Source organism: Rhinolophus ferrumequinum, chromosome 16 (genome assembly GCF_004115265.2).
Source record: "Rhinolophus ferrumequinum isolate MPI-CBG mRhiFer1 chromosome 16, mRhiFer1_v1.p, whole genome shotgun sequence".
In the NCBI taxonomy this organism is placed as follows: domain Eukaryota; kingdom Metazoa; phylum Chordata; class Mammalia; order Chiroptera; family Rhinolophidae; genus Rhinolophus; species Rhinolophus ferrumequinum.
Genome location: NC_046299.1, coordinates 22,072,402 through 22,090,854, shown reverse-complemented (window position 1 = coordinate 22,090,854; position 18,453 = coordinate 22,072,402). Strand labels below are relative to the sequence as shown.

Here is an 18,453-nt window from a genome sequence, read left to right as displayed (position 1 = left end):
TGTGCAGCCTGCCCTTGGGCTTTAGCACATTAGAGAGGAATGATCCAAACTCTCCTGTGCCCTCCCACAAAACCGGCTGCAGATCTCAGCCTCGGGAGTATCTTAAATGTAAATAGTAGCTTAAGGCTGCATTAACTCACCAGGACGTGGGCAGCTCGGAAGAGGTAGCTGAATGGGTAATACAGCAGATTGATGAAAGACGCTGCGTAGAGGTCAGCATAACGCATCACCTGACTGGCGAAGAGCGTCTGCCGGGAGCCGCTGCGGAACAGGCTTCCCATCATCCCGTAGCACATGTCCATGTCATGCGTCACTTTCTAAAACAAAGAACAAGAGTGAGTGTCAGCTCATTCAAAAAATACTGAGCCCTGGCTACGTGCCAGTCCCCGAATAAAATCAGAACTAGGAAAATCACTCAAACTTTATTTTCCAAGTTTTCTCCCAAATCCTACTTGGATACCTTAATACGTCTCTGGATGGAACTAATGTCTGGGCGCTCATTGCTGCTACTGTCCAGGTGCCTGGAGACAAAAGGAAAAATCCAGTGAAAATCTCTAGGAAGGACACCCCTACACCGAGGTGACTCACAAAGAGGCCGACAGGTTTCAGGGAAAAAAAACTTTAAAATTAGGAAAGAAACTTACTTGTAGAGTTCAGCCAAGAAAATATCCAAGCTCTGAAGCTCTTCGAAAAGTGCTAGTTAAGGTTTGGAAGGAAAAGGAAAATGTTTTAAATAAATCGAATTAAAAGCATCCAATTTTTAACTACTGCTGACACTATATTAAAAGGTTACAGATCCGACTGAAAAATAAAGCCAGAGGTGAGTATATAAAGTAAAGCCAGAGGTAAGTACATAAACTGACTTCCCGCCCCCCCGTCAGGATAACCCGCACGCTGCCTGCAATCAGGCAGCTGATAGACACAACTTTCTTTACCTGCCTTTCCTCTTCCTACTGAGACACCACTGACTACAATTGTCCTTCCAACTGGATGCTGATTCTGAGCTGACAAAGTGTCAGTTCACACCTCACCCATCTCAAGTGTATCAGCAAAGCAAGTATTAACAGCGAATTAGGTGGTTTGTCCGAAGTTACAGGTCTAGGAAACAGCCACATCAACTAGATTTCTAAAACTTCATAGGTGGAAAGTTGAAAATGTGGGTGAAAGGCTAGTTAGAAATCCCACTGTAAATACAAATGATAGCAAGAGCCAGTGTCTGCTGCATGCTTTCTGTGTGTTCCAGCTTTTCTCAACCTGGATTCCCCAAAGAGAATGAAGCCTTAATGTATCCACTGTATATAACACATTTTCTGTTATCTGCCATCTTTGGGAGACCTAAGAGTCATTCACTCATCTTCTCTGCGGTACAGCTGAGGAGCCTTGGTTGAGAAGGGGAAACTAAGGTACGAAGTGTCTCAGTAACATGCATAAGGTCATCACTCTGGATGATGGATGCTAGCTAGGAATGTTTGGAGAAACTGTCAAACATCTTTATAAGATTAGATTCAAGCTCACATTTCAGTGTACATAGTGTAGCTCAGTTCAGAGAATGCAATTTGGCCTCATTCTCTACTTCTCAGAAGAGCAAATAAAAAAATACCAGGAGGTGGATTAACACTCAGAGCCACCAATGCCCCAGAATCACAGCTATGGGCTGGTAGCAGAGAGACTGGAACTAGTAGCACAGGATTACAGGGGAAAGGGGAATTCACTCGTTAGTTGCTACTGTAATGCAACTCAGGAGAGTAACATTTTATATTTAATCTTGAACGGATTTGAGAAGAAATCTGAACAAGATAACCTCTCATACATCCTCAAATTCTGGAGTTCTGTGAAATATCTGGCTGTCTGGGAAGGAGGTATACAAATATCAAGGCGCATCCTTTGACAACCCTATACTTTCAACACAACGGTTCATCAAAGAGGATTGATTCACAGCTGGTCATTTAGATACAAACTAGGTATGTCAGTGATTTAGAAAATAAGAGTAATGGCTCCTTACAGCTCTTATCAGTCCACACATGCAGCTCCTGTGCAAGTTCAGGAATCACCAAGAAAGTTCGCCACCCTTGCCGTTTCTTTGATTTTAAAATGTCCCCAAAAATGTGATCTCCAATATACAAAATGTCCTTGCCCTTGGCTCCCAACAAATCACAGATTGTATCAGATGAACCTAAAACAATGGAATGAACAAGAAAACAAATGTCTCCATATTAAAAACCAGCGTTCCAAGTACCATAACCATTAAATATTATGATTAATTTTATTCTTATGTGAGGAACAGACTAGAAAAAGGGCTCACCTCGCTTAAAGACAAAGACTCACAATTGTCTGTTTTTCATCATTCTTTATCTTGCCTCTAAGAAAAGGCCTTCAGCTCCCCTGTGTTGACTAAAGCTCTTGATCACCAAATCCAAGAGCAACAAAGCTACCTGCCTCACAGCTTTAGTCACTGCAACCCTCAAAAATACCACCGCTTTTTCTCATAACAGATCTGTCCTTAAGTTGGCTTTGTTCAACTGTTTCTCACTCCAACAAAACATGCATCTGTGTCCAAGGGGCTCCTTGAGGACCCCTTGAGAACCACACCAAATGATTCCAGGACACTGAGAAAAAGCCTCAAATAGCTAAAAGAAGGATGGGGGAAAAAGATCCTTGTAGTGAAAATCAAAGATTCATTAGGACATACTAACAACTTCTCAAACCCTTTCTGCCTGACTCCTATTGCATTAGTACGTGACTGAAATACACCTTCAGTAGATGCTGGGAGGACATCAAAGCTCTCATGGTGAGGTCTAAGCAAAGACTTACACTAAATAAAGGGAAGTCTGCGACTCACCTCCCGAGTAGACAATACCATGCTGTAAGGGGCCTGTGTAGGTACCAATTTTCAGCTTGCCAGTTTTCTGTAAAGAAGAGAATATGGGCTCTGTAATATTTATCATTCTATCACAATCTCCACTCAAACTGCTACTTGGTTAGGCAGCCAAATGAACAGCACTTTTGAATTATATTCTTTTAAACTACTTGGCTATTTCAATTAAGATCAGAACTCTTAGAATAATTTCCAAAAAGAGATATGGCATACTTGTTTCCATAGGGAGAGTAGGAGTGGGGAATGGAGAAACCTGAAGGAAATGTGCCAGCAGACAGATTGTCCTCTCGACTTACAGTATCCACCTGACGCAGGACTGTGCCTTCTCCAAAAAAGAGTGGTTTGCGTGCGTCCACCAAGATCAGGTCAAAGTAGGACTGCCATGGCCGATGGGAGCTCCCAGGCTGGTGAAGGAGAAGCAGCAAAAGCAGAAACATCACTCCTAACCTTAAGGCACTAATATTTAATTTCACTCAGATGCAAGGAATGTAGAAATACTAAGGATAATCAGAGGATTCCACTGTTTTATTAAAAACATATTGTGTCCTATTATAAGCCACATCCTTTTGGAAGCAGGCAAGGTGAAAGCATAAATAATGACTAAAAATCTCTACATCTTAAGTCATTTCATCTACTACTTACTAACTTATCTTACAGCAATTTATATGAAAGAAAGTGTGCTCACTTTCTCTAAAATGGGCTAAAAGAGGCTCAGCGGGGTGAAGGACTGCATATGAGTAATACTCCAGAGAAACTAAGAGAGAGGCAGATCGGGAGGGGTCATCACTTTGTGAGGGGTATAAATGTCTAACGAGTACATTGTTTTGTACACCTGAAACTAAAAAAGAAAAAGAAAAAAAAGGAGGCAGGTCAGTATCAACTGAAGTCCATTAGGAGTGTTACTGGTTATGTCCTCAGAATGATGGCTCTGGGTACACGCTGGCCTTCGGCTCACACTGCTGGCTAACCACGGCACTAACATAAAAGTTGGACCCATTAATGTTATTTCCATCCTGAAACAGAACCATGGCATTAACCTGTTAAGGTCAAGCTGCAGAGCACGGCATACATACTGTGCTTTTGGGTGATCTCAAAACAGGGATTTACTGGCATGTATTCAAAGAAACCTAGGATTAAAATCCCACGAGTATGTGATTAAATTGCACTGACTATTCCTTAAATCGAAGTGCAGCTATACTGCAGGAATAAAGACTTCTCTGCTAAATGGCAAGGTTACTGTTCTCTTGGCACAAAACTCATCAACAACTGACAAAAATCTAGACGTTGTTAAGAATATGCACATTTTCTGTTTCTTTTAATCACGTATCTTTCTCAACCTGAAAATTCCTTTTATTGCCACATAAACTTAACAAATCTGCATAGAACTTCTTGGGCATAAAATTATTCTTATCCACTCTATTAAATACCACATGAATATCTCTTTTATTTCTATTTATTTATTTTGTACTAAGTTTTCAAATTGCTAACAACTTTAAATTATACCAGCTCCTGCACGACTTATGTTAATGAAGATTTCTGGATGGATCCTGGCCAATTTCTTACCCTCAATATTCCAGGCTGATTAAATGCATTCACTATTACTAAAGCAATGGTCTATTAATTTACATATATTACCTTGGGGCCATGTGGGAAATCAAACAGGTAAGTCATAATTTTCTGGGGGGGAAAAAGAAAATCCAACATTAGGTCCATATACTACTTCTGCGAAAGATACAAAACACCTAAAAAAAAATCACACACAAGCTTTTCGTAAGACAGGTCTTTTTCATAGGATTCATCACATTCTGGTTTCTCTAAAGTTTATGAAATCATGGCTATGGAAGCCAGAAATTAATGCTTCGTCACAACAAACATACAAAAGCTTCTGACATTCTCAGTAGCTTACTAGGCTCTACTAGGAGATATTTTTGTGGATTCATCCCTATCCCTATCCAATTCTCCTAGTGGACTAGATCACATAGTTGGAGGCAAAGGGCATCTGAGGTAAGAGCATAGAAAAGACTGTAATGATTTACATGAAAATAACATACCTTGGCTTTCTTACTACTGTTCCTAGACCAACCAAGCCAGTGAACCACTGGCTAAGTAAGACTGCTGATTCCAAATCACCAGATTTCTAGACAAGACTTTATATAAAGAGGATTGGGAAGCACTGAACTTCTTGATAGTACTATGTCTTAGCAAAAGTAAGACGAGGTTAGGGAGTTATATAGGGAGTTTTCCATATGGTTTAATCACGGCAAAAAAATTAAGCAGTAGTGAATTTTGATAGCTAAGAGTCAAAACATCTTTTCACCATCTATTGCTGTCTGTCTCCCAACAGCATGGAGGGCACATATGCATGTGCAATAAAGGGTGTGATTTTATTTTACATAAATGATGTGCCAAAGAGATATAGAAACCATTTTAACCAACACAAATGTTTTAACTCCTAAATCAAAACATTCAAGTAGCCAATTGTAATCAGGGAAAATAGTCAAATATTTAGAAAAATCTGAGAATCATTCTGATGTAGCCCTATGCCATATATATTTTTGCTCTTTTCACTTGCTTTCAAAATGAAATGGCAAAAACTATCCTTAATAAACTATCTTCCTCATTATCTTTACAGTTCTTCACGCAAAATAATTCCTCTGTATAAACAAACAAGTATGAATATTAAACACTTACATCTGTATATTTATAGTCACTGTTGGTAGCAAGAAATACTTTCCCTACTTCCTTCATCCGGCTCAGAAGCAAAGGCAGTTTTCCCTGAAATTTAATACAATGATGAGCGAAACACTAAAACACAAATACATATTCATTCACACTGTTGAGTAGTCATGTATACCAGACGTGTCCACTGAAACAAGAACAGGGTATGCCCTTTAAGAGTTGGTTGGTTTGTTTCAGAATTTTGCACTTAAAAGAACACATTATCACGATGCACAAACTAAGTATTAACATATGCAATATATGTGGTGTATATAATATACAGATTTTATATATAAAATGATACATGTAAGTGATTATATGATTATTAAAAACATCTCTACCTTCCTCATTATGTCTGCCTCAGGAAAAGAGTTTAAATTGCCCTGTAATCTTTTAAAGTATGTGAATTAGATGTGTCACAGATCAGGAGAAGCTGATTTTAAACATCAGCAAAATCTTCTACATGGAGAGTATTAGATATAGCTTCACTATATATACTTTCATTTTTAAACACACCTTGCAGAAATGAAATGACGTGTGCAGGATACAACCTAGAAATGCCCAGACCCACTTGTAGATACATGAGGAAATTCTAACTCCTGATGTGACCAGAAAGAAAAACAGCTTTTCCTTCTCTCACAGTAAATAGGTTCCTTTACTCCAATTTTCCTGGAACTCTCCCGAACCCCTCAGTGTTCTTTCTTGAAACAACAAGGTTAGGGGTGAGAGTGGAAAGGAAGCAAGGAGGTACAAAGACTAAAAACAGTGAGAAATCTTTACCAAAGTACTTTGAGAAAATACTGCATTTTGCTACTTTTATTCTGTAAGAAAAGGAAGAAGTACCTCATCTTATGGCGGTGCGTGCATGTGTGTACGTTCTATTTTGAAATAATTTCAGACTTACAGAAAAGTTATGCAAGTAGTACAGAGGGTTGCCACATATTCTTCATCTAGCTTCCCCCTTAATATGAACATCTTACATAACCACAGCACAACTATCAAAACTAAGAAATTAACATTGGCACAAACTATTAACTAAACTACAGATTTTCCTGAATTTTATTAGGTTTTTCACTAATGTCTTTTAAGATATTTTAAAGCTTTCCTTATTATTTCCTGTTGATAGGGTAAAGACAATTTAAATAAGCTACACATATATATATATTTTTTAAACAATCTAGCATGGTGGTGATGGACTCAGTAACTATGAACTTGGGCAAGTTATTTAATCCCTTCACTCCTCAGTGTCTTCACCTATAAAGCAGAGTAACAATACCTCATTCAGGGTTACACGGAAGATTAAATGGGCTGAGGCGTGTAATCACTTAGCAGACTTATGTAACCACTCTAGCTGCTCTTATAATTAGAGCTATAAGGACAAATGCAACACTAGGTCCTCTTGACTCTCAACAAATAGAAAAAACCATACTAAGACCTATGTTCTAGCTGAAAACTCATGGTGATTATACTTAGCATGTATTATGCTAAGACAAAGAAATATCTTCGTTGTTCTTTTCATTACAAGTAGGCTTGTTATTCATTTCCCTAATAGGTAAAATAAATGATTGCGCAGATCTGTTTTCTCATGACTTACATCTTTGACTACATATTTCTCAAGATTTTCAACTGTCTTTTCCTTAAGGGAGCCCTAGGGAAAGAAAAAAAGGAAATAAGAATAAAATCAGTTTTTAAGAGTGTATAAGACCAATTGTGTTTACTATCAACCTAGATGCATTTCTTAAGTATTTACCAAAATGGAAAAGTAGATAAACTAGAGGCCAGGAAAAAGTAACAGGTGTGATTTGCTGCAACTCAGCCTTCAAAATGTATTTAAAATATAAAACTATTTTTATTTTAAACTAGAAACCAAAAGGCATTCCATATTTTACTCAGCACAATTTATAGTAAATGTAAATATATTATTAGTGTTATTACTCAAGTGTGAGGTATTTGAAAACAAAATGGACTATAATCATCCCCAAAGGATACAGTAAGTATAATATTAACACTGAAATCTCTTCTAAATATGTTTGGGAAATGCAAACTGAAATAAGAGCTAGAAGCCACGCACCACCATTGAAGAAAGATCCGCATTAACCTCTGAAAGCAGGACAGCCAAAGACAGGAATAGAAATAGAGAGCTATCACTAGGGTCAAATTCATTTTTTTAAAGGAGGAAATCTTCTGCTCTACTTGCACTTAAAAAGTTAATGTTTCAGACCATAAAAGACATGCTAAGAGTGAGCAAGTGAAGCAGCAGCTCTTAGGTACCTTGTAATGAACCCAGTCAACAGCGTCTCTTACATCCTGAAACATACTCCGGTAAGACATGAAGAGGTCCCCATCTTTAAATCCTGTTTCACAGCTACAGAAAGATGAAAAGAACATGACAGGGAATCCAAAGGAGGGTAAAAAAAATGAGTATCAAACACTGCCCAGGGACCCACAGGTTCCATTATCACATGGATAAAGGCACTGGCTAATTAGGAAAATAATTACTCCCTAATGAAAGTCCATTCTGGCCACCAGAGATGACTACAGTGTTCAATGGAACGCAATAATTGTGAACAAATACATAGTAATAGAAGAATATACTGAATGGAAGCTAAAAGGCCAGGTCCAAAAATACCAGGTTCCTTTATTCATCACTTTTAAGAAACAGGTTCCTATCAAAGAAACATTCAAACCTTAAAATTGGTAATTTAGGTTCTCTCCACCCTGACTTTTCTGACATCTCTAGGTACAAAGGTATAGCCTACTTTCTATTTAGCTTAGTGACTTAGCACTCCACCAAACTTAGTGCCTGGAAGTGGATAAGGCCTAAAGAGGGTAAGAAGTTAGCAAATTCTGGTACATGTCTGAACTTTTACCAATGGTTACTCAATTCCCCCTAAAACGAGAGGATAACTTGTTCAAGACTTAAGCAAAATTTTACATCAGGGAGGATAAACAGTATTTATTCCTTAATCAAATCTTGCTGGGACTGGGAATGAAACTAAATTACCATCCCTGAATGGCTCCTGGGTAGCTGCTGTGAAATGAGTAGGGGGGTTTTAGTGTAATTCTGCTTGGACAGATAATCATCACACAAACCTCCCACTCAGTTGTCACAATTAGCACCTCTGCTGGCCGTCTTCATTCCCAGGAGAAGCCAATCAGAAGTGGTCCCTTCCAAACATGGCTGCAGCACACTGGCAAGGAGAGGGGCCGTGTGGGAGGTGAGAGCCTGCATGGAGCTGCTGGTGCTGTCCCATCTCTCAGGCTGGCAATGTGGCATCTCTCACTAGCACTAAATTCACTTCAGAAAAGCAGAAAAGACCTACAATGGCCAGTTCTCTAAAACCCTGTACATTAATTTTTTAAAAATCAATTGGAAAAAAAATTATAGTGTGTACATACCTGGTATATCTGGGACAATTAGTAAAAAAATCTACTAGGCAGGCCAACAGGTAGGTCTCTGAAAAAATGAAGAATAGATATTCATAAGCTATGAGATAATTCAAACTTATTTCATTATCTCCCTTGAGCAAAAACAAATTATCATTGAAAGAAAAGAAAGCATCAGTATATATAAGCATAGAATGAGTCTACCTGGTAGGTTGAACAGTGTATTCAGAATGTAAAATCTTTCAGTGTCATCTCGTTGGATAAATTTATTTGGATACTGCTCTCTAGTTTCTGGTCTGAAAGAAAGAATTTTAAGTTAACTGACATCCAAAATATTAACATTATAATAATTGAGAAATGCTCGTCATTCAAAAAGTCACTCAAATATTTTGGTGGCTACATGCAAGGCAGGGTTCCAAATATTACACACAAAGATGAACAAGCTCGGGTTGTTCTTAAAAAGCTCTCAGTCTGGTAAGGGAGGTTAAATCACAGACAGACAATTACAACAACGTAAAACATCACCACTGCCACAAGAAAGGTGCAAAGAGCTGTGAGAAAACTGAGGAACGGGAGACCATTTCAACTTAAGGGGTAGAGAGGAGTGAATGTGGGAGTGAGGAGAGGAAAATCTAGGAAGGACTTGTGAAAGTGGTGGCAGACGAGATGGTCCTTAAAGGCTTGGCAGTGAAATTAGTCCAATTTGAGTAGAGAAAGGGGAGCAGAGAAAAATAAAGTTAGAAAGATAAACTGAGGCAGCTCATGCTATCGTTCTTAGGGACAAGACAGTACCACTGACAGTTTTTAAGCAGAGGGATAAAGCCAGATCTGAACTGTAAAAATATTAAATTAGTTGCAGTTTTAGCATAAAATGGAAAAAAGAAATGTGATGTGCTACAAAAATGGTGACAAATTCTTCCCATCCCTTTGTAATATAACTGCAATTGCTTCAATTAAGTGGCTCCATCCTTGAATACAGGCATGAACAGCAGTAAATGGGATCCGTACAGAAACTTGGAAAACACATGTACACTGGGGCTTGCCTCGTCTTGCTGCACTTGGTACTGTGAGCCTACTATGTGAATGCGAATGAGGTGACCTGCTGGAGACTACATGGAGAAGTGAGGTGCCTCAGCCAACAGGCCGCCTACTGCCAGACATGTGAGTGAGGCGATTGCAGACCAGCTGAGCAACCCCAGAATTGCCCTGCTGACTCTCAGAATTTTGAGCTAAATAAATGATGATTGTTTAAGCCATGAAGTTTTGAAGTAATTTATTGTGCAGCAAAAGCTTACTGACACAGAGACAAAAGACTGAAAAATCAGTTAAATGGTTCTTGCAGCAGTCCAGATGAGAGCAGTAGGGGCCTGGTTCTAGAGTGGTGACAAAATTAAATGGAAGAATGTATTCAATAGAGACTGGGGGGGGGGGTGTAAAATGAACAAGATCAGGCAACTGAATGGATATGGCAGAGAAGGGACATGAAAATCAAGACGACGATGCTCACACTAGGGTGTCTCTCAGAAGGTGGTGGCTCCATTAACAGAAATATAAAAACCTTGGAGACATAGCTGTGAGAGTTTTACTCTGGACACGTTAAGTTCCAGTAAACAGATTTTTACAGACAATCAGAAACAAAGGTCAAGAACTTAAAACAGATTCAGACTTGAGAAGTGGAATCATCTATGCACAGGTAGTAGGTGAATTCATAAAGACTTAAGAGTAGATGAGGCCACTTAAGAGCACAGAAAAAGAATACAAACTGGTAGTTACCAAGTAGTCACGGGGATGTAAAGTGCAGCATAGAGAGTATAGTCAATAATGTTGCAACAACTGTGTATGGTGCCAGGTGGGCACTAGACTAATAGAGGGGATCACTGCATAAACTATATAAATGTCTAACCACTATACTGTACACTTGAAACTAATAGAAAATTATACTGAATGTCAACTGTAACTGGAAAAAATAAATACATTTTTTTAAAAGTACAAAAAAAGAAGATGGAGACTTTATTGATGGAGAACATTTAGGGTTTAAAAAATAAAGCCAGTGAAACAGAAGTTGTTAGAGATGCACAAGAACCTGGGTGAGTGAAATGAAACACTGCAAGAAGGGGATGATACTAATAAAAATATTACAGAGGAAGCAAAAGAGAGAAAAACGGAAATATACAAATGCACAATTCTCATGGTGAATTTACGGAGATTAACAAAATCACATTGCTCTCTGTCTTTGTCACCCATCAGAAATAAGAGTTCCAATAAAGAGTAACTTTGTAGAATATCTCATCTTCTAGCCTCCCAAGATTTTCTGTAATGAAAATTAAGGTGGAAGGAAATAGTAATGATATACTTCCCTCAATCAGGTTTAGTAAGATGACACTGTCCCCTTAGATATACTTTCCTATTCTGTCATTAAAGAGTAAGTAATTCCTTTACATAAGGATAGCTAACATTTATTAGGCAATCTGAACCCAAACTGACTTATAAATATAGTTAACAATTACATTTTGTTTAAATTAAGTGTCAAATCATGCTTATAATTAAAATAAAATTAATTCAGGGGGAGGTAGTGTATCATAAAAGGAATGCTAGACTTGGAGTAGGGTAGAAAACATACAACTGCTAACTTCCTGCGAATAAAGATTTGATCTCAATATTATCCTATTCTAACCTTTGAAAGCCTTTGCCACTGTCCAAAAAAGAGGTCCCAACTCACTGGCAAGGCATGTAAGGGGCTGCCTGGTGGAAACTAACTCCCTTCCAGACTTGGCCACCACTCTACTTCAGTAACTCTCCCTCATCCTCCATCCTCAGTTCTCCTTCCTAGTGGGCTTTTCCTTCTGACTTCACAGACTGCAAAGTGCTAAGTGCTCTTTGAATGATTCTACATTTACTCATAAGTGACTTATTTTTGAAACACTATTAAATGTATTTCCAAAGGAGCTATCTGGAAACTTTATTGGCTTATTTGGGAGAGAAAAGGAGGTCTGTGGATATTGAGTTAGTAAATCTAATTGTAGTACTCATTTATAGAACTGCTTCTCTTCCTCTTCTTCTCTACCTCTTCCCCTGTAACACAAAAATCCCTTTTCAGACATTAGTAAACAGAACACTGGTTCATCTTCACCAGAATTCTGAATTATAGTGATAATATCCATAAGTAAAATAGTTTAGGTTGCTAGTACTATTTGCAATCACTTCATGTTTTAAATCCTGCCTCCTGATATTCATGGATGTTGAACAAACCCCTCAGGAGAAGAACAGTGAAGAAAGGCCTGTCCAGATGTATCAGGATGGGGTGTTTCCGTCACACTTTCCTCGCTATGTATATATACTTGGAAATCTTTAAGCCTGTGTAATACCAGCTGAAGAGTCTTGCTCCAGATGCTTCAATTCAAAGTAGGGCTTTGCTGTGACCTCAGATTTAAAGAAAACTCTAGTAGTTTCAATTATCTGTGCTTCTTGTCACAAAAGGTATTTACCAAAGACGTGTCTCTTTAACAATTTCAATGTAGACTGTGCAGTTTTTACTACTGTGCCATTGAGAATGAATACTATATGGCAAAGTTACATGAAAGATTGATACATATTTTGGTTTTAGGAGTTGCTCTGACTCTAATACAGTGTCAGTGGTAAATTAGGTAGTATAATAATAGAGAATATGTGTAACTGTAAAGCCACATGTATAGTTGCTAAATACTGTGATTTTTAAAGAGAAAACAGGGATGTTTTACCAAAAAATAGTAGACACCAAATTTTATCTGCTGTTTACTAGGGTGGAAAGTCCAAATAAGTAGGAATAGTGGAAATATTATGATTATGAAAATAAAGCTTGGGGCCGGCCCAGTGGCTCAGGCGGTTAGAGCTCCATGCTCCTAACTCCAAAGGCTGCCGGTTCGATTCCCACATTGGCCAGTGGGCTCTCAACCACAAGGTTGCCAGTTCAACTCCTCGACTCCTGCAAGGGATGGTGGGCAGCACCCCCTGCAACTAAAATTGAACATGGCACCTTGAGCTGAACTGCCACTGAGCTCCCGGATGGCTCAGTTGGTTGGAGCGCGTCCTCTCAACCACAAGGTTGCCAGTTCGACTCCCGCAAGGGATGGTGGGCTGTGCCCCCTGCAACTAGTAACGGCAACTGGACCTGGAGCTGAGCTGCGCCCTCCACAACTAGGACTGAAAGGACAACACCTTGAAGCTGAATGGCACTCTCCACAACTAAGATTGAAAGGACAACAACTTGACTTGGGAAAAAAAAAGTCCTGGAAGTACACACTGTTCCCCAATAACGTCCTTTTCCCCTTCCCCAATGAAATCTTTAAAAAAAAAAAAAGAAAAGAAAAGAAAGCTTATCCTTATTTGTTTTAACTATTATCACCCTGCATTCATTTTTAACCCCATGTTTTAAAAAATTTTAACATTATCAAATATTTAAAGCTATTCATTAGAATATAAGACATAGTGTATTAGCTATTAAAAACCATTTACATTGCTGTAGTTTTTCAAAGTACTTTTATGTACATACCTCTTCTGAGCAGATACCTGAGAACTGTATTAAAAAGGAGAAAATAAAAATCTTAGCATTTCAAATAAGGTAAAATCACTACAGTTCTTTTTTGGCAAGTTTCAAGATTAGCTCTGTTGGATGCTGTATAATTAGAAGGCATTTAATTAAACAAAATGTAACTGCTAACTGTATTCATAAGTCAGTTTTGGGTCCTAACTACCTAATAAATAATTGTTAAGCTACTTGTATGTAAAAGAATTGCTCTTTGATGATGAAGAAACAGGAAAAGTATATTACATTTGGGGAGACAATGTCATCCTCATATTGTTTGACTATAAAAATACTTATACAGAGGCTAAAGGTTTCTTTGTACTCACCCCCTTATAAAGTTAAATCCATGTGCACAGACCAAAAGGTTTCCATAGGCATCAACTTTCAAAAGATTTCCATATAGTGTATCAAAAACAAGTCCCCTATGTGAAAATGAAGACATCATTAATAACGCAAATACAGGCAATAATCTTATGTAGTATATTACTCAACCACCATGAACCAACTCTATGTTATTCAAGCTTTATGGCAACTCAAGTATGTCCCAAAACAATATAACTCTAGAGGCTAAAGTGAATGAATGAGATTTTAAAAACGAATCCCACGGCAACTAAAAAATATTAACTCTGTCCAGATAATCACAACTGTTTTCTGTAAGGAATAAGAGCTTAATCAAACAAGGTGTAAACTATAATTCCTCAATACAGCTGGTTCCATTCTAAAACAGTCTTTTAATTTTCCTGGACAGCTGAGCTGGATTGTATTTCCCTCTATCAGATGTTGTATATGGAACATATTTGATGATGGCATCTCAAATAAATCAATATCCTCTTTCTTAATCTTAAATGCAAACTACCAGAAAGCTCCCGATTATCAAATTAATCGTATTAGCAAAATGTGTCACTGTTCTCCAACAACCTAAGGTAGGAGCATCTGTCATTGATTACTGCCTAGCAGTTTTAAAAATGCCTTTTCTTATCCACATATGGACCTTCTTCAATAACAATAAACTAAGTTCAATTCAAGAACACAAAAAATATGGTGTACATGAAAGTCCTGTATTTTAGATCAACACCACCCCTCCCCATCAAAAAGAAAACCCACAAAATACCTTTTTATTTTTATGTCAGGGATGAATTTGGAATTATTGATTTTGGGGATAGAGAAAGGGGTCTTACTCCAAAAAAAATTTTTGAAAAATTACCTGGTTGGGAATGTAGAATCATAAGCAAAGCTGAGCAGCTCCTGAGGATAGCCAATAGAAACTAATCTCTCCACAGTAAGCTCAAAGCCAAGGGACTCATACTCCGGGGACTTGTACACTGCACAATTAAAATAGAAAGCAAATGAATGAATTTCTACTCTTTCCCATTTCTCCTTGTCCTAAATCTGCCATTTTTCTTCTTTTCCCTCAAACTCCATGTTTTGTACTGCCCCAAATAATCACAGAACTCAGCTGTTAGTCTGTGGAAATATGTCACATTATATATAGTAAGAGCAGCAACAACAGACAAATTATCAGACATTTCAGAATAGTTCCTCCATTCCAAGAAACTTAATCTACACATTTTCCCCCTCTTTATCTGTTCTTTCATAGCCACAATCTAAAGGGAGGGGGAAAAACTAACATGCACAGCTGTCACATTGACCATGAGAATATAAGTACATAGAAAACGAGGTAGAGAAGTCTACATATGTTGAAGGAGTCACTGATGTGCATAACTGATGTAGGAATCCTTCAAATGAGCGTGTTTTTTGTTTGTTTTTTAAGTATTTTTGGAATTCCTATTTGGCTTGGTAGTTGCTCTATATTCTTTCTTCAGTCTGCGTAATTCTATAATATTTGTCAGGATTAACTTATCAGCCCTAACAATATTATAGCAACCAAAATTGCATTTTACAAGTTGTTACTGCAAAATCAACCATAAAAAGACATGTCTGAGACAACTAGGAAAATCTTGATGTGAACTGGGAGCTTGACATTAAAGAATTATGATTCATTTTATTAGATGTGATTATGAAAGAATTGGGATGTGCAAGTGTATGTATAAAATACATATATATACACACATTACATATATCCTTATTTGCCAAAAAAGCATACTATTTGTTATAGGTGAAATAAAATGAACTTTGGAATATGGGGGTTTCTCTCTTCTATTGTGTATGTCTGAAATTTTCTATAATGAAAAAACTTTTCAGACTCATCATTGCAGTTCAGCATAAAAAAATTTTTGCTCCTTTAATCAGGTTAATTACAAATGAAATATTTAGGTAAGCATCCTTCCATCATTCTCTAGGAGTGGGTAAGCCATATTAAAATAATAAAAATTTTAAAAAGACCTGCAATCTTGCTAAATGCCCTATATAAGGTCAAAAAACTCCATTCTATTCTTGCAGTCTGATAATAATGCAACCATTTTTATTACATTAATATAGGTCTCCTATCTATGACTAACATATAACCTATGGCTCAAACTGATCTTTTTCATTGCAATTAGTCTGCCTATCCAAGTTAATGTAGTATTTTAATGAGTACGATTAAACTTTCTCTTTCCAAAAGTAATCTTTAGAATATTTCTGAAAATACATAAAAGAAACCAATAATACTGGTTGCCTCCACAGAAAGGCAACGAACAGACGGCAAGGAAGAAGGCTGTAATGTACCTTCTTTTGTAACTTTAAAACTTGTAACATAGTAATGTATTTATCTATCTTTTAAATTAAATTGAAAATTTTAAAAAGGTGAACATTCAGAAAGTACTTTAATAAACATTTGTCATATTTAAAAAGCCTGAATTTTTAAAGTCCTTTGGGAGATGCTTGAATCTCATCAGAATAATGCCCCCCAAAAAAAGGGCTGTCGTTTCTTTTGTTGTCTCGGGGTAATAATAATTTAATGCTAATGCTAACCCCAAATAACATTTTCAAAGTTGGCTATATTTTTTCCTTCCCTTCAATTCTAGCCCCATCCTCACCCCTCACTTCCAAAAAACTTTTTGAAGCCTCAAGTGTGGAATTCTTAAATTTAGATGATACACACTGTGGTAAATAAGTGTTATATATTCATTCATACACACTAACAGAGTAAGAGCAGGTGTATTATCATAAAAGCAGGAAAGCATTGTATCCACTGATGTCAGTTTGAATTATTTTGAGAATATAAAATAACATCTCACACCCCACCTAGTGCTTCCACTCCAACTGAAAGTAAATAACATTTTAACAATATTTTCATAAAACAAAAATTACTTCTCAATCCTACAAAGCCCCACTTATTTCAAACAATAACTAATGAAACAAAATTCCACTACACCTAATTTGGATTATCTGTTGACTCATATGATTTGACCCATATAAAATGTTTTCAATTATTAATTTTTCAGGATAATTTGCTGGGTATGCCTTGAGAATGGGAGACAAAAAACAAATCTTAAACACCCCTACCCAGGCTAACTCCTAAATGACCAATTTTCCCTCGTTAGAGAATCAGGTAATCACAGAGTGATGGAGTAATGGTGATTAAAAGCTATGTCTATGAGACACTTTGGATTGAAACCCAAATCAATTTCAGAATTTTTAGTGCAAAAAACAAATAAAGGAGGTGAAAAATCTCAAATCCCCATTTTGCCAGAACAAACCCTAGAAGGGCAGAAAACAAAACACTATGCACTTGCCACACTGTGTTTATTCCAGGGCAGAACTCTCGGGTGTTCAACTAAGGTGACCTTCTAAAAAGCCCACCTACAGAAATAAATACTTGAAATTTCCTTACTCTTAATGAATTTACAGTACTTCCCAAAAATATGATGTATTTTTCCCCATTTGTTGATCTGCAGTTATATAGCAAGTACAAATATCAGTTGAAGCCAGAATTTAGGTCCCCGCAAGTCTCATCCAAAGCTCTTTGTATCAGGGTAGACTACACTCCTACTGTTAAAAATGAATTTCTAGATTACGTAGGCCATCAAAACTTAAGCTTGGGAGTTGAAACTCACTACTTTTCCTCCAATTTCTTTCATCTAGTCCAAAATAAATGGCTCTAGTCACAGGTGGGAATGGATTTAGCAAAGAGTCCCAGCTCCACTTTGGCAACACTACCCTTGTCACTAAGCTCTGTATTAATCAGTAAGAACTATGAGCTATTGACATTTTCTCATAAGCTTCCCGGATAATTATTTCAGTAACACGAACTCCCAGGTCATTAAATCATCTGCTAGAGAGCCATGCAGTACAACCAAGGATGCAGAAGTAGAACTGCAGCTGCACAGAGCACAAGTTTAGATGTTTTGTTCTAAGCGCCCCCGAGAATAATCACAATTTGTTCTGACCTGGTACCACAAATGACCGCTTCCTGAAGCTATATAGTACCACATATAAAAAATAAGCAAATAAATTAAAAAATAAATAAAAATTCCTTTTTTAAACAACCAGGCCCTTCGAAGCCAGTCTTGACATGTAGGGAACCATACATGTCACCTCAGACTGTAGAGCTCTATGCCTCTCCAAAACTGCAAAGGCTTTAACTTCAATTTCTCTCACCAACTGGCCAGTAAATGATGCATAGTTTCAAGCTTGATTCTTACAACTGACTTTCCAAAACACAGCCAGTAGCTTCAGAGTAAACACAACCTCACACACACACTGCTTATTCCTTCCTTCAGAAAGTCCTCAGGACTATCTTAGTTTACTCCATATCCAAAGACAAAGAAAAAAGTTATTTTAAGGGCCCGAGTCCAAAAAAGAAGACTGCTTCAGCCATTAGGGCAGCACACAGTGTTCTCAGGTTACGTAACTAGCCTATAAAGAGAACAACCAAAGCTTTGAAAGCTGAAGCTACTGAGAGTCTTTAAAGATATTCTTTACTCCATCATCTGCAAGGCACAACAGCTCTTCAAAAAATATCAACTGC

General features: G+C 37.5%; 1 protein-coding gene across 3 annotated transcripts in view; it reads right to left on the bottom strand.

Annotated features, from left to right (window-relative positions):
• Nucleotides 1–18,453, bottom strand: part of NT5C2 (5'-nucleotidase, cytosolic II) — a 79,329-nt gene that overhangs the window by 1,798 nt on the left and 59,078 nt on the right. For 2 of the 3 annotated variants that reach the window (XM_033129967.1, XM_033129968.1), the window contains 14 exons: nt 14,746–14,863; nt 13,868–13,963; nt 9,185–9,276; nt 8,993–9,050; nt 7,865–7,958; nt 7,188–7,241; nt 5,567–5,650; nt 4,511–4,552; nt 3,172–3,279; nt 2,840–2,906; nt 2,003–2,173; nt 645–696; nt 461–521; nt 141–317 (listed from right to left, as the gene is read on the bottom strand). In XM_033129967.1, coding sequence (XP_032985858.1) covers nt 141–317; nt 461–521; nt 645–696; nt 2,003–2,173; nt 2,840–2,906; nt 3,172–3,279; nt 4,511–4,552; nt 5,567–5,650; nt 7,188–7,241; nt 7,865–7,958; nt 8,993–9,050; nt 9,185–9,276; nt 13,868–13,963; nt 14,746–14,863 — 1,274 coding nt within the window. Of the gene's footprint in view, nt 1–140; nt 318–460; nt 522–644; nt 697–2,002; nt 2,174–2,839; nt 2,907–3,171; nt 3,280–4,510; nt 4,553–5,566; nt 5,651–7,187; nt 7,242–7,864; nt 7,959–8,992; nt 9,051–9,184; nt 9,277–13,508; nt 13,533–13,867; nt 13,964–14,745; nt 14,864–18,453 lie in introns of all 3 variants that reach the window. The other variant, XM_033129966.1, reaches the window with a different exon arrangement.